Source organism: Pavona decussata, unplaced genomic scaffold, assembly GCF_977016875.1.
Source record: "Pavona decussata unplaced genomic scaffold, jaPavDecu1.1 SCAFFOLD_214, whole genome shotgun sequence".
In the NCBI taxonomy this organism is placed as follows: domain Eukaryota; kingdom Metazoa; phylum Cnidaria; class Anthozoa; order Scleractinia; family Agariciidae; genus Pavona; species Pavona decussata.
The window spans coordinates 1,532,840-1,556,490 of record NW_028145619.1 but is presented as its reverse complement, the minus strand read 5'-3'; the positions used below and the strand labels follow the sequence as shown (position 1 = coordinate 1,556,490).

Below are 23,651 nucleotides of genomic sequence, written 5' to 3'. Positions count from 1 at the left end.
GGTGACACTGCTTCTTTTGCCTAGTTATTTAACCTTTCAGTTATATTCGTCAATGCCTTATTGATTTTATGTTAGCACTGTATCAATGCATTACCAATTGTCGTAAGAGCAGCGAAAGTGAACCCACAGCTGCTAAAGAAGGTCCAGTCGAGCTCATTCCCTGCCGCCGTGGCCAATGTGGCTTTCTTCACAAAAGTGTCAAAATCACCATCCGACACGTTGTATTTCAAACGAAAATCAGTTTTCAATTCCTGCAACATCTTTTCCATCACTTTGTGTCCAGGTTCGCTCCTCTTCTCTATGAGGATAAAGATCCATCCACCGAACAAGCCATATGCGTAAAAAAGTCCGATGCGCAGCAATGCCTTTTTCGAGATAAGGTTCATGATGTATATCTACACTGCAAAAATTGGAACAATAAAAACAAGAATGTTGAGAGCCAGGCAAAGCAAAGTTAGCAAATGGGTCTGACTAACACAGAAAAAGGAAAAATCAGGAAATATTATTCGCCCTCTTTGGTCACTCCATCAATAGCTAGGTTCCTTCTCTCCGACCAACAAGCCATCGCGTTTTCCTTGGTCTGCCATGACTTTTGCCTTTGATTTAACTGAGCTCAAACATCCATGGCCCTCAAAACTAAGGCTACAGCTGGCTCAACTCATGCTCATATCTCGAAGGGCAGATTTTCAGTGACCTATTTAAGCAGTCATTTTATCTGTGCTAAGGGGACATTTTAGCCATATAGGTCTACCGTCTTCTTTAGTGCACCATGGCAAAAAATTCTATGTTATTCTTACAGTTCAAAAATGTCTGTGCCTACGACTGTGATAGGGTTTCAGTTCTATCTAGACCTTTTTTTTTTTTTTTTGGGGGGGGGGGGGGGGGCTGGGGGGATTCTATCCGCGCCGATTTTGAACCTGAATAATATTTTTATTATTTTCAAAAATGCCATAAAACCTCTTGGCTTTTGCAGAAATTTGTCTCCGTACAGTTTTATGTGATCGGTAACCCCCCAACAACCCCGGTCTATAGAGAGGGCTTATGAATGTCTTGAGATCCTACGACGACAAATATTGTTATACTATTATGTTATTCCGAGTCGTGGGCCCAATTTATACAAGTGGAGCATTTTTAGATGGCAAACATTATTTGTCCATTGAAAATGATTTGTCTAAAAATACATTCGGTGCTTAGAAGAATAACAAGCCAGCATATTTTTTTCAGACGTACAACCCGTCTTTACCCATCTAACGCGGACTAACGCTTCTAAAAAGAGCAACTTGATTGGACCATTATGACTCCCCAATCTTTTGCATGAAATATTTTTATTTCCCCATCGCCTTAAAGGATTGTTGGCCAATTTTGTACTAGAGACGCATAATCCATCTGGAACAGAATTGAGCAAACTTCTGTAGAGGATCCTGCGATGCTTCAGGAAATTCGTCTAAATACAACAATAGGCACAAGACGGAATTTTTTAGACATCTAGACTAGGTATCGGCCGTAGTGCGTATTGAAAGACGCACTGATCGAAGATAGTTTGTCGACAGACGTAATCCACCTTGTGCGCATATTTATAGTAGGTGAATCATGAAAGACAACTGGACGCACTACAGATGTTTTCCCAAGCCCTTTCCACATAGATTTTGCGGCCATTGGCAGATTTAAATATTTTACACCTACCTTAAGCCACTTTTCAAAATCAAGTAATTCTTATTTCACCCTTCCTCTATTTTGTTTATTCGTTAGCATAAGTTTAGAATAACGCGAAATAAAAAATTAATGCAGTTACATCTCATTTAAAGCTGAAATTAATAAAAGTACAGATCGCATGAAGCCTAATTCCTATTTTCATTTTTATAATATTTGCATAACAACTAATTCATTGACGTTGTTGTCGCAAGCAAAATGAAGACTCCATCACCCCAAAACAATAAAACCTTAAAAAAAAAGGTTGAAATTTCTCAATTTTATTCAGAAAACTCTATTTTCTCCCAAAAAAATCACCATTTTTCAAATTTCCCTTTATACAGTGAAATAATGTGCTAAATACGTCATGCGAATATTCTTATTTTCTAACTTATTGTATGTCCTAAGAAAAATTAATTATCAGCCTTGCAATGCGGAGGTAGTAAAAAATTAAGTTTCAATTCTTTTTTAAGTTTAGCTAGCATGCATTGATCCAGAGAGGTTTGAGTATAAAAGACAGGATTCCTTGATTAATATACTTATACTTTCTCTTTCTTAATTGCGCGAGTAAATTTGACTTTCATTCAAATAAAACTTAATCATGTGAATAACTTATTTTTCCAACGAAAACCTAAATTAATCCCACAGCTGCAGGAAAAGCCGTTTATAATAACTGAAATCTCCTGCCGCTTTATCCTGCGTCGCTCTATAATCCACACAGCGTGTGCATGTCTCGCTATTGAGCAAATGTTTATCACTTCCTCAGGTTTGAATTTCAAGATAGTAAACAGCTCTTTAGAGCCCTGTAGCTCTATTTTTTAGGGCTAGGGTCTATTGTCTCTTTTGTTGATTTATTCGGCCGCTATAATCTTTTCAGCCAATCCTGTAAGCTGTTCTAAGAGATGCATGCATGGTTGCACTCTATTTCCAGTGTTCTCCCCGGTGAAGTATACCGGGGCACCGTTTTTCCGAACGGTGGCTGGCCATCGAATCTTTCACTGCCCCAAATTTCCGCTTTCTTTACCAATTATTGGGTCGCTTCACTTGAATGAGTTAATAAATGACAGTTGTATTAAAGATGCGCCATAGCTTCAGAGAGTTTCTAATTGAGCTTGCTGGTGAATGAGAGAAGGCCTTCTACACCCGGGAAGGCTTTATTGCGAAATATAGTACCAGTAGACTTGCAGTTCTTACTATGTTTACAATAATATGTACTTACAATACTTACAGTATCTACACTACTAGTACCAGTAGACACCACTATCCTTCAGGACAATATGCAGTTCTAGTATTAGGTTGAAACGCGAGACACCAGATGGAAACAAAACCTTCCGGCTGAATTCACCGCCGAGGCGCTCAATCCTTGACCACTTTGCCTCCACAATTTCTCTAAAGGAAAGGCTCTTCGTCTTTTCTCTTTTTCTCTTCTCTTCCTCTCTCTTCTTTTTAAATCTATTTCAGCTGATAAACAAAATCCATAAGGCACTGTTAAATTTTTCGTCATTCCTCACTTTATAAATCCTAGTGCAAATTTTCAGTAACTTGACGTGAACCGTTAGTTGCCTCAGATATGACATTTCTATGTGCACTTCCCGGACTCGCGATGTTTTCAATTGCAGTGTCGGCATGACATGATCCACACAAGGTGTGACAAAACAGACAGTGAAAGACTTTGCCATGGCAGTTGTTGGCCTGAAACGCAGTTGCGCACTCAACCAACGCATCCACGACACCTGACATCAAACACAACCCAGCTATGATGAAAGTGTGAAGTTGAGTCAATCTTGTCATCTTTGCCGGAATTAAATCTCCAAATCCTACCGTAGTAAAAGTGATGAACCACACGTAGATGCCTTCTCGCATTTTCCAGCCGTCCTGGTTGCATGACAATGTGGCTAAGACAAGAATAATAGCCACTACGAAAGCGATATTAAACATTAGAACCTTAAATTCCAGGTTAGTTATCTCGGACTGCCTTCTGATGTATTTTTCTAGCCTCGTCATCAAGCACTTGATGAAGCTGTTATGAAGCCCGCCAAATGATTTAAGAGTCAAAACTACCAGTGGTATTCCAAATATGGCGTACCCTATGGTGATTATCTGTCCTTGAGCTGTGCGTGGAGTTACATTACCGTAACCTGGAAAAGGGAGACAAATTGCAACTAAGTAATGATATAAGGACGATGCCTTCTTTTGTTACTGCGCATATGATCTGCGCATCTCAAGCTGGATTCCGTAAGGACAATGACTAGTAATACAAGGTTCTTTGTACACTTTATGATTTCGTGGGAAACGCAGATCTTACCAAAGGCTGTTAGAATCTAAAAAGAAAATTGGGAGTAAATCACGTATTTTCAGATATTATTGAGCTTCAATTTGAACAGAAAATACCAGACACTGTTCTTTATTTTAAAGCTTTTTAGAATTATTGTTACTTGATTATCTGAAAATGCAAGTGTAACCGCCAGACGCAAACACTTCTAATTCACGCAATTTATTCTAAACTCTTTTCACTTTGTCGGCTGCCCGGGAGGGCTGAACATTGTAGCTTAACAGTGTTACTGACGAGGCGAAGAAGGTTTAAACTGAAACATACAAACAAAGTCAACTTACAAAACGTACCAAATATAAGGTAAACAAACCGATAAAACCGATCGAAAATACAGCACACTTACATTGTTGTGGCGCGTTTAGACGAAACTTCCAGTAGAGATTGCTAGCAGACTGCAGTAACTGCGGATAACTACGCAAAGCGCGTCTCGTTGAAAGTTCAACGTATAATGAACAGAAAATGTCATTTCAGCAAAGTGTCACTTGCAAAATGCAAATTATTAACCTAAATTCCCGCGCAAAAACAGGCCTAGGGGAATACTAATTGAGGCCACTATAACAATCGGGTGTTAGATCCAACAGCAAGGCTACCCCCAATTTTCTTTAACGAATTCTTACTTCTATAATAATTTTCTGGTATTGTTTTATTCATCTTCTTCGAATTTATTTTCAAGAAAAACTATACATAGATTATCACGTCGCTTTAATGCTAAATAGGCAGTTTCCACTTTTACCAACAGAAAACGTTATGTCCGAGACGAGCCTTCTCGTAAGGTCAATTTCACTCTATTATTAATTATTGCCGAAAGTTTTCTTTATATCAAAGGACGAGCTTTCTGTAATGTAACTCGTCTCAATTTAGATATGATTGATGCCGCCAATGTGATATTGGCCGGAATTTTTCCATCGTTTCCAAGAACCTCTCAAATTTGTAATACACTCGTGTCATGCGATAGTAAATTTAGCCCGAGAAATTCGAAAAGCAATTGGGAGCAAATATAATTTTCATTTCCCTGTTGGTTACAATTTTCGTTAGTTGTTGAAGGTTGTGTCGTGACAAATTCCCCATCTTTGTACAAATGCAGCAAATGCATAGTTGTACAGATATATTTTGTTTTAGCCTCAAAATCGCACGGTTCTCTCCAAGGTAAAGGAGATCAGTTTGGGCCTAAAAAAAATTACATTGGTTACTACATGCATACATTTACATTAACCATTTAGTCATAAGACGACGAGACTACTAACAAAGCTTTTACACACTTGTCAAATAACTTTTCCCTTTATGAAATAGTATGGTGAGCGACCATCTGCTTCGTCAGAAAGGAACATCGTTCAAACAAAAGAGCACTCGGAATACCTACCAATTGTAGTTAGAAGCTGCACTGTGAAACTGGTTGCCTGATCATAGCTCCATTCTGGAATACTGGAACAAGACAAGGGCTTAAGCGCCTCGACAATTTCAACAAATTGTTGTTCTGTCATATTGTATTTAGCCATGGCACGTTTCTTTAAAATTTCGATTTGTCTTCTGTTTTCGTCGTTCTGTATCTTTGCTGGGGTCTGTTCTATCTTCATAAACACCAATGCGCCGATAAGTATGTAACATAGCAATGAAATCAACCGATAGAGAAGCACCTTGGCGTCTTTGCTGAGGCAGGAGATACAGGTTGGCCCGCAACTCATTTTATGCACTCAAGATATGAAAACAAATATATGATTAAAATATGATGTTTGAATTCAAAAGCAAACGGTTGCCTGAGAAATCTACCTCGTTTGTTTAGCGGCGAACGGCGACAAATTTTTAGAAGTGTCTTAACATTCGTTGATCATTTTTTGTGTGTACATACTTTAAGTCGATGTATAAAGTAACCTGTGAATCTTTCAAAGTTAAATTTCCCTGTATTTATTACAAAATGCGAATCAAAAAATTCTCGTCTTATCTTATTCACGCCATGATGTAGACAGTAGCTGACTCTCACTGATTATTCATTGTCATGGCTTTTTTTTTTTTTTTAATTACGACAGCGAACTTCGAATTTTTGTTTAATAAATATGCAAAACAAATTTCAGACGGCTAGAATAAAAGCATTTTTTCCAACAAAGGACTGACAGTTTGTAATTGACTCGAAAACCGCATGAAAAGACAATAGGACTAAAAATGGGCAATATGTTTTGAAACTCACTCTATTGGATTGGTTAGTCAGGTACGTAATGTATAATGTATTACATTTCCATTGTAACAGCATCTGAAACCATATGAGAAAACCAAAAAGTAATGAAAGCGTGAACAGGAGGGGGCACCTGCTTTCTTCATCAGTCATTCGAGATAGATAATATTAATACATTGTCTTTTCTTCATAAGTAATTTATGATATTAAGAATCTAACCTGAGACCAAAACTGAAATGATTTTTCAAAGCTTCTATACTCGCCGTAGTTTTCGGGCAAGATTATTTCTGGCTGCGAACGCTATCTACCAAATACAGTTTTGACCTATGTCTCGAGCAGCACATTTCCAAAAACAAAGCAACTCCCTTATCAATGTGACTTTTAATAAAAAACTTGCGTTGGTTAGAAATATTGAGGATTTTTTTTTTTTCACGTGGCCAATATGTATAAACACCATATTGCTAAAAGCAAATTTTGCACGTTAAAATCAACAAAACGTTAAGACTTAAATGTCATGGTATTATTCACACTTGATTGACAACTGTGTTTAGCAAGATAAGAGCATGCAATGTTTGGCCCTCCGCTTTCAAGTTCCAAGCTCATTACCTGATAACGTCACCAAATAAGAGTTTGTAAACGCGTCTCTTGCTTAGAAGTAACTGCATGGTTGAAAGCGTTTTATAAAAACGTTAGCAAGGCACTGTTTCTGTTGTTATTAACTAAACGCAGTTAGCATAACTCAATGAAAAAGGACAGTCATCATCATTATTTATTCATACACGTAACCCCTGAGAGCTAATAGCTCGTCCATAATGCATACGTGTCAAACAAATACAACAACATCAATCACATAATAGTGTCAAAGTAATATACATTTTTAAACATAAATACAGTATAAAACTTACTTCAGGCAAAAAAAAACACAATAACTTACTTACGAAAACAAACTGACAGAGATTTTATTAGTAGTACTCGTCCGCAGCTTGCTGAAGTCTCACTTGATAAGATCAAAGTTGGTCCTGTCATCATAACAGCAGTACATGAAGGTAGAGACTTGGGAATGTGGTTAAACTCCCGGTTGTTCGAAAGCCGATTAACGTTAATCCCTGATCAAAAGTTAACCGAGGTCCTTATTTCGCTCGTTAAAAATGTCTTAGCAAGCTAATTTTAAGCTAATAGCTAAAAAAAGGCCTAGTCAAAACTGAAGGACAAAAACCTTTCCGAAATATCTTTAATGACTAGTCATTAAAATCGAGTGAAAGTTCCGCGTTAACCCAGGATTAGCTTAATCGAGCATTGAACAACTGGGCCCAGAATACAATCTGTAGCTCTGCGACGAGGTTTATATTAGGAACGCTAGTAATCAGAAAAGGGAACTATCATTTCTAGAAAAATTAATTTCTTGCATTAAAATATCGAAGCAGTTCAACAAAATCTACTTTAATCTTGCACAAAAAACTATTTTTATAAAAGAAATTAAAGAATTTGCTGCGTGTGCACGTAAGCAGCACTACCTAGATACGTGCTTTTTAAAGCATTCAAATAAAAATATCTCAAAGTAGAGTATTAAACTTTTCTTTAAATCGCGATATATAGTGGTCAACCGTATGACATTTAAATTGATGCATTAAAAAATGGGGGTCACCGTGCTTGTTTAGAAGAAAAGGACCATTTATTTTCCTGCCGAGCTTAACCTCAAGGAAATCCCGTAATGTTCTGCGTGCGCGCGCTCGTGCGCGCGCTAAATGACGCAAAAAATTATGCTCAGCAAGGATGCGCAATGCAATTCAATGGAATCACCTTAATATTTTTTAAGTTTTGCATGATTTAGCACCTGCCTACCTGTCACACCTCATTTCAGTTACCAAGTCGTCTCGCTACAGCCTTCGCGGCACTGACGATAGAATCAGTTTTACTTCATGATCAGTGCCCTCCAACAAAGTCGAATAAAACCTTCTCGTGATCGCGCATTTATGCTTCCCGCTCCTGAAGTATGGAACGTTCGTCCTTTCGTCATTCGGTCTACCACAAGTCTCACTTCCTTTAAAGTTAAAGTACGTTAAGACTTTTATATTTAGGAAAAGCACATTAGCACATTAGTTAGTTTATAACGGCACCGAGGTAGAAGAGCGTGATTAACAATATCTTCTGTGAGTTAAAGAGTTCATAGTGAGTCAAAGAGTTTGTTTGGTTGGTAAAATTATAAACAATGTTCTTTTCCTGTTGCCACACACCTTTGGTGTCATGGATAATTCCAAACCCAATGCGAGAAAAATGAGCCCAAAGCGATTATGTCTTCATAAATTTTTTTCTCCCAAATTTCTATGCGTGATAGAATGTGAGCTGTATGTTCTGCTAGTCTAGCTTCGTTTCAAATATTTCTAAATAACTAAGAAATTTCAACTGCGTTTTATAATTCTGTGGCTTTTTCAGACACTTCTTGATCTCACACGTCCAACATTCCCAAGTGGAACATCTACACAATTTTGGACCACTTCTTCACATTCCACTGTATGGTCCACAGTGTACGTCTTTGACCTCCTTGCTTTATTTATTTTCCCACAAGCGAACAGAAGCAGTTTAGAAGAGACTTTCGTGTTTGATCTGTATTCCTCTGCTGCTTGGACCAGCGATGTCAGCACAGCAGAGACCACACAAAGTCCAGCCAAGGTAAAGAAAGCCATAACAAAAATCATAACCCAAAGGATCCTCTGATCAGTTCCATGAAACCTCTGGTCCAGAGTTTGAAATGGAATGTAATCACCAAACCCAATCGTGGATAAGATAACGAACCATGTGTATATACCTTCAACGAAACTCCAGCCCTCTGCTATCACTTGAATTAATGTTCCCAGTATGAGAAAAAGTATCATAAGAAGGCATGTTACAAGAAACGTTTTCATTTTAATCTTGTGAACATGTCTAGTCTTGAATAAGCGCTTTTCGATTCTCAAAACAAGTGAGTGCACCAAACTGACTATGACTTCACCAATTGTTTTCAAGGCTAACATGGAGATCGGCAGACCAAAAAAGGAATAGAGAACCGTCAAAAGCTGGCCAAGCATCGTCTCTGGGCTCATGTGACCATATCCTGGTAAAGATAGAGAAAATTTTGGTAGTTATACTGTGCTACAAGTAAAGGCCACACTAAACCAGGAAACATTGTTACGGAGGCAAACGTTCTCAGTAGCCCCTTGCGGGGGCTGACTGTAAAATACAAAAAATGTAAAAAATTCTGTACTCAGAGCGCAATTAAAATTTTCAAAGTGGAATATTTCGTTCGGATCCATCGAACTTTGCAAATTTGAATGTTAAGAGGTTAATATATAATGAACCCGAGTGAGCTAATTTGCATTGTGGCTGACGAAGTTCGGTGGATCCGAACGAAATATCTCACTTTGAAAATTTTGATTGCCCTCTTAGAACAGAATTTTTAACATTTTTTTATATTTTAAGACATGGTTCCGGAGCAGAAAAACAATGTTTATGATTCTATTTAAAAATCAGCTAATTGAAAATTTCTACTTATCATAAGTAGCGTAACAAAATAAACACGAGTCCTGTCAAAGAATTGAATAAATTATCGTCAGGCATTTAAGGCTGTGGTAGAAATTTGACAATGAGGATAAGACTGACCTGGCCAAACTTCTTTTATACAGGAACTTTTTATTTTATGACGATCGTTAAATAATGTATAATTACGATGCCAGCGTCACTTTTTTAAAACCTACATGTAGTTTACACTACCTAAAATTATATCATACTTCTATTCTATTGCTGTTTATTATGTTGACTATAAAATTCTGCTCTTTATGAAATTTATATACAGTGTGAATATTCAGCATAAAAAGGAAACCTGGTTAGCTAAACCTGTAATCTTTTTTAATTCGATATGGTTTCTTTCAGCCACAAATTGGAATTTTTCCAGACCTACGTGAGAAAACTGATGGGTATACATGAGGTGGATGATAGTAGGGATTATCAAGATTGCCATCAGTGATAATACAGAAAAGGCTATGAAAAATTATTTAGTTCGTCTAGGTCGAATGATAAGCAGGCAAGGAATCACATATTAAAGACTTTAACAAACCACGACGGCAACGCCAAAGAAAACGTGGCTTGCGAACATAAGTTCGCGTAACTTGCACTTCTTCGAAATTATTGTACGATGTGGCCGAACTATCCAGTAACAGAACAGATGGGAACCGCGTTCAAGTTAATACAGAGAATGGAAAATTTACCGTAATGTGCTCACGTTCTCCATGAAAGCTTGAATTTGGTCATTTCACGTTCTTGTTTGGCCGAGTACAGCAAAGAAATGTACCAAAATTTAAAGTGCACATACAGAACCTTTGTTTTCTCATTAAATCGTATTATTTTGTGACTCTCTCGTTGCCGTCGCCGTACTAGCTTCTTAAACGCTCTAGTGAAACGCTTCTAAGCCGGCCTTACCTATGGTCGTCAATATGGTAAACACAAATGAAGACGAATTAAGAAAGCTCCATTCTACTTTCCTTCCTACTTTTACGGCTTCGTAAGCACCTTTGGCAAATTCTATGAATTCATGTTGATTCAGGGCTACATTGTACTTGCGATGCAATTCCACAAGCATTTTAGCTGACATCTCATTGTAGCTAATCGGTGTTTTTTCTACGTAATGAAAAAGCCACGATCCAAACATGAGGTAGGTTACCAGAAGAACTGTTCTCCACAGACTTTTCCGCAGAAGAGGTCTCATCTTGTTTCCGAGTAACGAGCTTTTAACACAGCCACATATGCATGCCAGTAAATAAGGTTCTCTCTTTCCTTCGTTTGTTTTGTGTCCATACAAATGTAAATGAGGTATTCCAAAATTATCGCTTGCAAATAAAATCGTTTTAACGAAAGTTATGCCAAGTAACTGGTGGCAAACATCGGTCAAGTTTCCGCGGTTTGGATCGCATTCTTAAAGCTTTTCTATGAAGAAGGTCTGGCTGAAAGGAACGTCAAACTGTTAGGTCGACATTTTTACAGTCTGCCATTATATAAATACGAGTGTAAATTAGCATAGCTGAAGTCTAATTATTAATTACTATGTGAGGAGGCGAGAGCAGTTTCGTTTTATTATAATTCCAGTTTTTTTTTTTTTTTTTTGTTTCTGTTTGCTTTTACGGGCGCAACGTGGATTAAGCTTCTTTCTTAACGGCGTTAGCAGCGAAGATTGACTATTTTCCACATGATGGCAGCAGCTTTAAACATAAGTAGATAATCAATAGCAAATTTTGATCAGGGCATCGACATTAGGACATCTGGAAAGGTCACACATAAGGACAAATAACAGTAATGAAGCACTGTCGACAGCTCCAAGGCGAGTTGTTAGGGAAATTTTTCTCACCAAAACAACAGGTGCCGCATCCTATTTACCGTATATTTGCATATTTGAGCTGATGAACAGCCAAAACTATAATTACGAATTTAAACTGATGAATGGCCAGAACCAAGTTACAAAAAAGCGTACTCAATGAAGTCAAAGTATTTTAATTTAACTAAAGGTTTGTCGAGAGCAAGAAACTTGCCGTTAATAAAAAGTTTATCTGGAGGTGTCTTACTAAATTGGACCTTGTAACCCTTTTGACTGCATCTTTGACTTAAGTTTGCTGTTTTTTCTTTTCTCATTTTTTTCTGATATTGTAGAGTTGCATAGAAATATCGTCATAACAAAAATATTTTTTGTTTGTTTGGTTCCACTTTCTAATATTGACCGGTTTGTACTTTTGACACTTTAACTTGAACAAAGCTAATTACAGCTTTACCCAGTGGTATCTCTGAATGCTCGACTGGGTTTGCGGTTTTCATAATTGTAAAAATAGTCTTTACGTGGATTAAAAAACAAAAGGACCCCGTTAGTGCTTTCTCCCAGGAAACCTGTAGCTCTCGCAAAAGTTGTAAATCAATGGAATTTGCAATGACGATGATATGCTGTTAGCGCACGACACTTGCCACAGTAGAGACACCCGCATTCTATTCATTGAGGAGCTACAGATAGATACTAAGAACATGCTAGAGGATAGTGAAGGCCAACATATCTTTGTGGAAGCACCCATTCAAGATTCTTCTTTTCTTCTCGTAAACTTATACGGGCCAACGAAGACCTGTGAACAATGTATTTTCTTTAACCAAATTGCTTATGTTTTAGAAGACATGAGTGTCGACCTCAACTGTCAGATTGTCATCGATGGTGACTTCAACACTCAACTTGATTCGTAACAATCGCTCTTCACGTGCGTTTTACATTTTGGTACATTTCTTTGCCGTCCGCTCCAAAACAACAGCTTGAAATGATCACATTTAAGGTTTTATGGAGAACATGAACGCACGACGGTGAAATTTTCATTTTCTTTCATTTTCTTTCGCCACTCCTACCAATTTGGTTCCGGGATAGTTCGCCATTTTTGTAAAAGTTGAGCGAGTTGAAATAATCGCGAAGTAGCACAAATGAAACAAAGATATATTTTCAGTTAGCGTTTTCGTTGCCGTTGCCGTCGTCGTTGCTTGAGCTCCCTATTAATAGCAAGAGTCCGTAAGAGCGGGAATTTATTTCAGTAAAACGTCTTATTACGTACAACCTGCAGTTCTAGATGTGCTCGACCCAAGCCAATATGGAGCTGTTCCCAATTCCTCAACTACTCAGGCACTGATACACATGCTTCACAACTGGTCCAAGGAAACTGATGGCAACGGCGCTACAGTTAGAACTATTCTCTTTGATTATAAAAAAGCGTTTGACTTTATAGATCATAGAATACTTGTAGAGAAATTGTGTAGGTTAAATCTTCCCACAAGAATTATCAATTGGATCATAGATTTCCTTTCTAATCGTTCCCAAAGGATCAAACTATCCGAAGGCTGTTACTCCGAGTGGGGTTCAGTGCCCTCTGGGGTTCCCCAGGGAACAAAACTAGGCCCGTGGCTATTCCTTGTACTCATAAATGATTTAGATGTTGATAATTTAGCTAATGTATGGAAATATGTCGACGATACGACCGCATCAGAAGTCGTTGCCAAGGGCAACCGAAGTCATGCCCAGGAGATTGCGGACAAGGTTGCCGAGTGGTCTACGCAGAACAGAGTCAAACTCAATAGCGACAAGTGTAAGGAGTTCAGGATATCTTTTGCAAAAGATGAGCCCCAGTTTGCGTCTATCGTAGTAGATGGTAAAGAACTAGAGAGGGTGACTAGTGCTAAACTACTGGGTTTGACCATATCGAGCAACCTTACGTGGAACGAACATATTAGTGACGTCATAAAGAAAGCGTCAAAGCGTCTGTATTTCTTAGTGCAGTTAAAGAGATCGAGAGTTCCTCGGAAGGACATGTCCACCTTTTACACTGCTTGTATACGCTCTGTTCTTACGTACGCAGCGCCTGTCTTTTTTTACGCCCTGCCAAAGTACCTAAAAGACGAGTTGGTGCGTGTCGAAAAGCGGGCCATGTCTATAATATGCTCAGGACTACCCTACCAGGAGGCCATCGAACTAGTGAACATTGTCCCCATTGCAGATTTCATCACGGGGCTATGCACTAATGCTTTTGACACCATTATTAAGGACCCAGAACACCGTCTGAACTGTTTAATACCATTTAGTGGACCGTCACGTTATACTCTAAGGTGCAACAGGCGTTTTACCGTACCCAAATGCCAGACAGATCGTTTTAGAAATAGTTTTATTATTAGATCCTGTATTGATAATGTATCTATATAGATTCTTAGTTTCCCTTTTTATCATATTTTTTATATCTTTATTTATTGTACCTAGTTTTATACGTACTTTTTATCGATTTTATTAATTGTAAATACGCAATTCAGCCTTCGGGCTGCCATGTATTGATTATTAAACTATCTATCTATCTATCTATCTATCTATCTATCTATCTATCTATCTATCTATCTATCTATCTATCTATCTATCTTATTTTTACCGGGGATTTAGCTGCTGACCGTACTATTGGGATACCCATTATAGCGAGGTGTCTGCAAGGCGAGAGTTGACTCAAATTGTGCGGCGTGGCAGGACTATGCGACCTAGCATCAATTGGTTCCTGATTGGTACGGAAAACTTAAGGCGAGAAAAATTTCAAATTTTTTCTCAATTTAGAGAACACATGTACACGATCCGGTAAAACTGCTGTCCGCCGAATTTTTGATTCTCAGGGAAGTATAACGCTTAAATCACAAACCACAATGAATAAACTCAGAGGCTAATACCAAAACTAATGCAGTAATCAAGATTCTTACCTGAGTGAGGAGTTTTGTTCGGAATTCTTACACAGTAATAGCATGCTGATTTTAAGTGAGCAACGATGGTATGCGAAGGAAAGCTTTCGTGCGCGGAATGTTATGAAGCCCGGTAAAAGTTTCCTACCGGCGAAGCTCCCGGTAAGGACGGTCTGGCTGGTGAAGATTTTTACTGTGACAAAGTTCTGAAGAGAAAGCTATCCTGATATCGCATGATCTTTGCTTTACAAACAGATTAATCAAAAGCTTGCAATCTTTCAGAAGTATATAACTGGGAAGATTTATGTCAAAATGCTTTTTAACCCCAAGACCGATGTTTCTCTTCACTCTATACCCAACTTGGGGGCTTGCTCATAGGCTAATAAATCTAAAATACGTTTTCTTTGACAGCTGCGCTCTCATTTGAGAAGATAAAATAGTTTTCATATATTCCAATTTCTTTTTAATTGATGCCTTTCTGGAAAACGTTAAACATTTTGTATGAAATTTCTAAAACCGGCAATTTGAGCAATAAATAAAATAACAGAAAAAAGTAAATAAAACATTGCTCAGGGTTGTTGCCTATCATGACATTGAGTTAAAAATGCGTTTTTGTGCACCTTTGAGTCATTCTAAGTCTATTTGTCTTACAGATGTATATATTCATTGATAAGGCTGGAGAAAATATAACTTAATTCCAACAATGTTCAAGCGAGTTTCGCCAAACAACTCGTTTGCAAACAGGCTCGAATTCTCCGCATAGACTATATTCTTATCCCACTCTCACTTTACCCCTTAAACTAACATACAAATTAAGTCGTTTTGTGAAAATCAATCGCACATTCCTTAATAAAAATCACCTTAAGAACTAGCATCCCCACAAAATCACCAAAGTACTTCAAAATTACCAAAATGGAATCAGTGAGAGACCCCATCGAGTAAAGTCAACAATCAAATTGAGCCCCAATGGGGAGGGGCAAAAGTATTTTTCGTCAGGTTACTTTTTTACTAACACGTGCAATGGCCATATTTGTCGAAACGGAGTTATTAGCTAGTGGGGCGTTTGCATTTAGCCAAGCAAAATGCTACAGCTGATCGTTCAATATATAACAAGCTAAGCAATCTCGTGTTCCGTGAGTGAATCCGATAACAATAACTGACAATAGTGCTGCTCCTTTGCAACAACAAGTATTGTCAGCTGTAATACTGTAGATAAAACGGATCACGAATGAGAATGCTCGTTTTCTCTAGAGAGATCTTGATCTAGTCCTCGATCGAACTGCTCCATTCCTTGGTATAATTCTTCCATTAAGTACAAACGCGTTGCTTCGTCTATTGTATCTGTCTCCGTGGTTAAATGTGTACTTTGCATATCTCAAGATCATATTTTTTTTAAACCTGGCATTGACAGTGGATTTCTCTCTTAGTTCTTCTGCTGCTTGGACAAGTGAAGTCAGCACGGCGGAAACTACACAAAGACCTGCCATCATAAAAAACGCGAGTCCAAACAGGAAAACCCAAATCCCATTATTTCTGTATTCAGCCTTCTGCTCCAGACCTTGGAAAGGAACGTAATCACCAAATCCAATGGTGGAAAACGTAACAAACCAGACATAGACACCTTCCACGAAGCTCCATCCCTCGGTTAGTATTTCCATTATGGTTCCCAGTAGAATGAATACTATCATCAAAAGGCATGTGCCAACAAACGTTTTTGTTTTGATTCTGTGAACACCCCTTCTCTTGTAAAGGCGTCTTTCTATTTTCAAAACAAGCGAGCGTATTCCATTGACGATGACGTCACCAATTGTTTTCAGGGCCATCATGGAAATAGGCAGACCGACAATGGCATAAATGACCGTCAAACCCTGACCGAGCTCTGTTTCTGGCGTCATGTGACCATATCCTGACGAAAAGAAATCAAAAGAAAAGATTTTATAAAAACGAAAGCCGGAATATTCATATTTGTTTGTGACAATCGCACTTCTTCGGAGAATAGAACTAATTTAGCTCAGTGGATTATATAAAACAACCGCTCATGCAAAAGGTAATTACTTTAAAATACAGAGTGGGTGTACGGAACAAACATTTAAAGTAAACCTCTTACAGGACAGATTGACCTGAGGATTGAATGGCATGTCATGAACTGGGTAACAGAACGCTTAGCCAACAGGAAGCTAATGTTATTAGAAGCGGTTACCAATGAATATATTAAAGCATGTGCCCAACTGAACTAAGTTCCACTCAATAGTCATTTCTACAAGTACATAAAGAGCACTTTCCAACTTTCGCATTCTTTAACCCGAGATAAACAGAATATCACTTCTGTCTCTACTAAGTTAACGTCGAGGTACGGTAATCTATCAAAGGGACGATGTGATGCTGCGTCTTGTGGGGAGTAGAAACGAACGTTTGGTTTAGCAACAGAGTTGATAACTAAAGGTTAATTGGCCACCGTAAATTAAAGAGATGCGAGTGCTGACCGAGTTTCCAGCGTTAGCCCTATGGGATTTGGGATTCGCTCTGACAAAGGTATAACGCTTGAAACGTCAGCACTCGAATCTCTTTACCGTGGCCAATTTACCTTAAGGTTACCCTATACCTTTAGAGTTGTCTCGCGTCCAAGCAATGTAGCGCGTTTGGTTTAAACTGTAGATACCTGAACCCTTATATCTTATCAAAGCTTGTAGAGCTGGCTATCAAACTATACCAAGGGTTTTGAAATAAAGTGAATTGTCGAATTTTTCACGACTTCTAAATGTGACCGTCCGAATCACCTTTTGAAAGCTACAAGTCAAAACGAATTTTATTTTTTGCTAACTTAATTTGCTCCTCAGTTTCCGGACCCAAAGCGCTAAAAAAACGTGTCTGCGTTTTGCCATATTCAATTGCAGGGAAAAGTTACAGAACATTTTCGTAATAGGCTCACAAAAATGCGGAGTGATCGTACAAAAATCGCTCTCGGAGAAAAAATATTTCGAAAGAAAAAATTCCCAGACACGTTTTTGTTGTTTATATGTTAAACTAGCTACTGTCCAAATTTGAAGGCAAACGAACGAATTTTAGCTCTTTAAAGTGTCTCCTCCAAGTAAAAAAATTGAATTTAGAAAAACAGTGCTAAAAATTCGGCAATTCGTTTTATTTCAAAATTCTTGGTATAGTTTGATAGCCAGCTCTATCTCTGTAAGCTTTAATTTGATATATGGGTTTAGGTATCTACAGTTTAAACTGGACGCACTACATCGCTGCTACATCGTTTGGACGTGAGAAACCTCCGGAATCCAAGGGACTGTCCCCGGTGGACCGTCCAACGTTCGACTCGCAGTGAAAAGATGAATGTTATTACTACATCTTAGAATTTTTGCTACATTGTCTCTCTCTGGCCAGGTGTCTAATTGGATACTAGCGAACTAAAAGGGAAACCTAAAAGAATAATAGTGGCAACCCTTGCACGGACTAGCATGGCATCCAGGGAAAAGGGGGTAATAGTATAAGCTTCTTTGTACTACATAAACTGTTTGAATTTCCAGCTATCACTGGGCCAAAGGTCGGCCCGACTTTAGGCTTAAGTACCAAACAGTATCAGTATTATTTTCGTTTTCCACCAGTACTCTTTGGTGCAACTGTCTACCATACAGAGCCAACAAAGCTGTCGTTTCATTACAAGTAAGGATGCCAAAGCTGGAAACCTTTCGATTATATATAGTTTTGAGATGAGTGGAAAGAGCAACAATTATAAACTACATCAAATTTTTTAATGGATGCTAAATCTCTAAACATAAAGCTGTGTTAGGGATAAAATCTAAGAATCAGCACAGATTATGCCCACTTATGTAACCGATAAGGTTTTTCAAATGATCCTTGACACCAGAGAAAAATAGTTTGGACTAATCGGTGCCAAATGAGACGGTTTAAATGAAAGATAGGAGTGCTGTCTAACACTCGTCTGGCTCTTGGCCATTTTTACCAATCGTGGTTATTATCGAAAACACATACGAAGTCGCATTAAGAAAGCTCCAGTCCACCTTCCTGCCGACCTTCACGGCTTCAAAGGCCTCTTCAGCAAACTTCGTAAATTCAGAGTGATTCATGAATGCTGACACGTTGTACTTCCAGTGCAACTCCTCGAGCATTTTAGATGACATCTCGCTGTGAGTAATTGGTGTCCTTTCTACACAATGGAACAACCATGACCCAAACATGCAGTACGCCACCAGTAGAAGAGTTTTCACAAAAAGGACTTTGGTCGGCATAATGACACCCTGCAAGAAAAATTGTATCTGTTAAGGTCGATTTAGACGGTACGGCTTTGTTGAAAGGCCGTACTTATATATCTGTCTGATTATGAGAAAACGTGCCGTTGTGGTGGTTGAAACTTGCGGGGGCTTGCCGTCAAGCGCTAGCCTATGAACTTGTTCAGAGAAGGGACTAACTGCTGGTGGGTGGCTCGCAGTTCTGTGTCAAAAGCACCGGGGAGGGGAGGGAAGGGGATAGTTTTTGACCCTTTAAACTCAGTTCAATTTGGTTTCTTTCCTAGGCTAGAGTGACTTGGGAGGAACGTTTTGTGATTTGGCGACGTCCCCTATTCAGCTGCAAGGTCTTAATGGTGGATTTTATTGCTGACTCATAGTTTAGAGCCAGGGCTAAGTGCAGGTGGGCGACACACAGTTGGGGTGAAAAGCACTTGGGTGGGGAGGGGATTGTTTAAAGACTGAGTGCAGTTGAAGTTTTGGGCCCTATGGAGTTTGAGAGCGGGTACGTTTTTGCAAATCCAGACATATATAAATGGATATAAACAAAGAAACAATACAATGATCGCTTCACTCAGTCGCAGGAGTTCTCGATGCAAAAACATGCAGAGCGAAATATAAATTTAAGATAGAAAATGTAACACAGTTACTCGAGTTTCACGCACTAAGCGTTCATCAGACTCATCAGACTGATGATCGCTTAGTGCGTGAAACTCGAGTAACTGTGTTACATTTTCTATCTTAAATTTATATTTATATAAATAGATATAGATAAATATCAGTATAACACCATGAAATTACTCTCTGTCAATTCAACCTTCAAGAAATAAGAAACCGCCTTTCTTATATGTGGGAGGCTATTCCAAGGTCAATCATTTTGCATTTACCGGATCTTCTTACTGAAACAAAAATAAATTTGCTGATCATATTACCATGGATGGGGAAACTTTGCCCCGAAGAAACAGTTGAAAACTGGGGACATTAAGAAACAGTTCGATCGAATCGATAAAGATTCTTTGGAGGTTAAAAACGACACAACAATATATGATTTATGATACCGCCTATTAGTTTTTACGTGGAGTAATACATTCACAATCAAAAGTTACGCACAAGTTTTAGTGTTGGGCGAATAAAAACATCTGAAATATCACATTTATCTGTATTTTTATTTATATATTTTTAAATCGAAAGTAAAGGAAGAAGTAAATATTACATACACTGTTTAAGTAATTGATTATCGAAGAAGCGCTTCCCTTTGAAAATAAAAACATATAAGAGCCATTTTCAATTAAGGAACTAAAATTTATTTAACTTGCTTTACGTGCATTATGGAAACACTTAAAAGCAGTTAAATGTGCTAAGCAGTAGTTGAGGCTTTTAATTTTCGCACATGTTACACCATGCTTCAAACATTTGTTGCAGCGAAAGGGGCTGTTTCACAAGGAGGGAGGAAGATCCCAGCACTAGAAAGATCCGAAAAGGCGGGAAACTTTTCGTTTGCTTTACATGCAGAAATTTCGGTCGAAGTGGTTACCAAGAGGAGAAGGAAAAGAGGAATAACTGTCAGCCTTGAGCAGCTGAACGCCCGGCTGCCACCATGTTTGTGTTTTTTGTTCCTAGTACTAGGATCTTCCAAGCGAAAGTAGTTTATATGGTGTTAGGATCTTCCTAGTTCTTGGATCTTCCTATCTCTTGGCTAGGACGTTCTTATCTCTAGAAAGATCCTAGCGCTAGGGCCAAGTACAACTTTTTGCATGTGAACTGAATAGAGAAAACACATGGCGCTAGGATAATCCGTCCTCTAGGATCTTCCTCCCTCCATGTAAACAGCCCCTTATAATGTACGCTTTGTGTACACGGTGATTGCGGTAACGTTGTTACACATTTTCAAGCGTGAGTAGTGCAGCATCTTCCATGCAACTTGTCTAGTAATGACACTACACATTACTGATGATGACTCGACTTTAGGTCAGTTTCTTGAACCGTCAGTCAATAGGGGCCTTACGAAAACACGACGGCAATGACAACGCCAAAAAACAAAAGCTTAATGAGCAATAACAATCGCCCTGCACGGAGTGCGTTTAAAATTTTGGTACATTCCTTTGGCGTCCTCTACAAAACAACAACGTGAAATGACCAAATTCAATGTTTTGTGGAGAACGTGAACACAAGACGGTAAATTTTTCATTCTCTTCCTTAACTTGAACGGTACTCCTACCAGTTCACTTTGGTCACCTGGGTAGTTTGTCGTTTATGCAGAAGTTGGACTAGTTATAATAATCGCAAAGTAGCACAAATGAAATAAAGTTTTATTTTCAAATGACGTTTTCGATGGCGTCATCGTAATATCACGTCAAACAGTTCTTCAGAGGACTCAGCACACTTACTCGGTTGATCTTTACTTTCTTACTATGATTTTTTATCGGACATGTTGCAAGATAACTTTCTCGAAACACCGCCTTAGTGTCTAGACTTTAAACATAGCGTAATTGATTGCTGTGACGCTGATGACACATTTAACTGCTGGTAGCTGAAACACTGAAAGCATGGCAAAAAATCACCAGGCAAATTTATTTTAGATGAGTCGAAGATTTTTCAGGATGTAAATTGGCTGGGAAAAATACCCATTGATATATCAAACTCTTATGAGCTTGGCATAGTCAGACTTTGCAACAAAATCATGAGCGATTCATTGCTCGACCAATTTTTGTTGATATGAGACCAAAGTGGTGCCAGATTTAGGAGCCGTTGAAAGCAAACAGTAACACAAGAAAATTTTAGTTTGTAAAAGGTGCTACGTATAGGGATTTATCTACAGACTCACTGACGTTTGATCATCCTTAAGTACAGCATAATAATATAATTCTTACATGTATATCATTGATCAAGTAGTACCGAAAGAAATTAGTGTATTCAGTAGCTTTCACTTGAATTGTAACATTAGTCAAAAACATTTTAACAGATTCCAAAAATGGAGCGACCACAAAACATGATATTGTGGTTTTATTGAATCCACGCTTTAACTCGGGTAGTAAGCTGGGATGACATTTGTTACTGTTTAAATAAGCATAATTCACATTTGCTGTTTGTGAACGTCTAATGTGCTTGAAAAATATCTTCTACATGCAAAGAAAACGGAACACCTACCTTTTGCTACAAATCAAAAACACAAACGGTTTGAAAACATCCGGTGAGAACAGCATGAAACATTGCGATTTTTGTTGGTAAATTATTCTGTTAAAAATAGAGCGAACTTTGCATCTCATTTATCTTAGACGCGTTCAGACAATTTCCCCATTGGCAACCACCCATTCTGTTTAGCTATACGACGAGCGGCCAATTTGAAGCATTAGCTCTTTGCTTGTAAATATGTTCTGAGACGTGTACAAGACGAGCAATTTAGAGTAGTTTGGAATGGATGTATGAAACTTTTTGGTCTACTACTAGATAAAGGGAAATAATGGTTTCTCATGAGGGTTGGCTTGTTTTCGTAATATTCAAAGTTCATGAAAATATTATGTAAATAAGGAAAGCTTTCACGTTTCAGCATACTGAAAAGCCATTTTTAAAGTCGATTTTTAAATACACAATCCCGGGTTCATGCCACCTAATTATCAGGGTTGACGCAATACCTTATCTTGGACGTTAGTTCTGTTAGTGATACTGTGTGATACCGTCACGAATTGATTCTGCTGTTAGACTGAAAACAATATACCACGCTCACAAAAACCGCTTTTGAGCTGGTGTGAGTTCGATTCTCCAGCTGAATTATTGAGACTTAAAAGAGAAGCAAGGCAAGAAAACTCAGTCGTACCTTGTTTACATGACACCAGTGAAAATGAGTAAAGAATCTTGTTTGGTTTAACTTCCACCGGTGACTCTCATACTACACTGGTACCAAGATATCATCAAGATATCACGCAAAGGAATGGAGGGCCACTAGAGAGAGAACTGCAATGACCTTCTACCGGTTTGAAAGTGTAATCAATATCAATTTTATCAAGTTCTTCCTGTCGTGATGAATAAATTGAAGTTTCATCGTCATAAAATATTAAACATCCGTTGCCATTTATTTGGCAGCCGTCGATCTAAATTACATGCATTTTGCATTGTCTCTTCCACTTTTAATTTTCACAACACTATATTTTGCGCTACGTCTTTTAACAACTTCTCATGCACTCATCGCCCAGAATGCCCATTGTTCTTTTACTTACAGTATACGAAATATCTTAGGTCTTCCATATTGCGCATTATTATTTATATAAGTAAGAGCGGTACAAATTTCATTGGTTGACAAAAACGCTGGCTGTCCTCCCGAAGAGAATAGAGGTTTCCTCATTAACTTGACGGGGGCGGATTATAGCAACAATGAACCTTGGGGGATATTGTAATCACTTTTGTTTGAGTTATTCGCCCCTTTTACTGTGAATTATAAACCACTCAACAGGTAAAAACAGTAAGAGTTCGCCATTGAATCTTACAAAAAGAAAACAACTTGAGCGCCTTTAATCTACTCGCCGCGCGTGAGCAAAAATCCCAGTTTCTGCATAAAGTACTGACTAAGTGTAGGCTAATAATGTCCCGTTCCACAAGTTAGTTAAAATAAAAATGCAGTATACGTGGTATGTTCTCTTTTTGCCCTCGGAGGCTAATTGATAGTCACTTCACGATTTGTAGTTCCGGTGAGTGTTTGGACAGTCTCTGTGTGCTTGTTTATGCAAGAAGAGAGCCCGCGAGCCAACAATTTTGTCATACAAGTTCAAACTACAGAAGTGCCTCTCTGTTGATTTCAAGACGAAATTTGGGATCACTGGAGTCAACATAAAAGACCGACCATATTAATCAAAAGTGGATAGATCGGGGATTCAATGAGCTCTGAAAAGAGCTCTTGATTCAGCGCACTTATGTTTTTTTTGTTGTTGTTGTTGTTCATCGGCACTCTGCACGTTGAAAACACGTT

The 23,651-nt window shown here is 38.3% G+C and overlaps 3 protein-coding genes and 1 long non-coding RNA gene across 4 annotated transcripts; 1 reads left to right on the top strand and 3 right to left on the bottom strand.

Annotated features, from left to right (window-relative positions):
• Nucleotides 1-1,504: 1,504 nt before the first annotated feature.
• Nucleotides 1,505-6,146, bottom strand: LOC146460167 (potassium channel, subfamily K, member 16-like). The gene is made up of 2 exons (XM_085088467.1): nucleotides 5,382-6,146; nucleotides 1,505-3,827 (listed from the first exon to the last, which is right to left on the bottom strand). Exons 1-2 carry the CDS (start codon nucleotides 5,701-5,703, stop codon nucleotides 3,211-3,213), a joined length of 939 nt encoding a protein of 312 aa, XP_084944593.1. The 5' UTR covers nucleotides 5,704-6,146; the 3' UTR covers nucleotides 1,505-3,210.
• Nucleotides 6,147-8,617: 2,471 nt separating this feature from the next.
• LOC146460166 (potassium channel subfamily K member 3-like) lies at nucleotides 8,618-11,110 on the bottom strand. The gene is made up of 2 exons (XM_085088543.1): nucleotides 10,641-11,110; nucleotides 8,618-9,279 (listed from the first exon to the last, which is right to left on the bottom strand). Exons 1-2 carry the CDS (start codon nucleotides 10,924-10,926, stop codon nucleotides 8,618-8,620), a joined length of 948 nt encoding a protein of 315 aa, XP_084944669.1. The 5' UTR covers nucleotides 10,927-11,110.
• On the top strand, nucleotides 8,755-15,968 carry LOC146460165 (uncharacterized). Its single transcript, XR_014857714.1, has 3 exons — nucleotides 8,755-8,858; nucleotides 9,192-9,282; nucleotides 15,869-15,968. It is a non-coding gene; the product is annotated as an uncharacterized LOC146460165 (long non-coding RNA).
• LOC146460164 (two pore potassium channel protein sup-9-like) lies at nucleotides 13,875-18,699 on the bottom strand. The gene is made up of 2 exons (XM_085088544.1): nucleotides 18,409-18,699; nucleotides 13,875-16,347 (listed from the first exon to the last, which is right to left on the bottom strand). Exons 1-2 carry the CDS (start codon nucleotides 18,692-18,694, stop codon nucleotides 15,689-15,691), a joined length of 945 nt encoding a protein of 314 aa, XP_084944670.1. The 5' UTR covers nucleotides 18,695-18,699; the 3' UTR covers nucleotides 13,875-15,688.
• Between the last annotated feature and the right edge of the window lie 4,952 nt (nucleotides 18,700-23,651).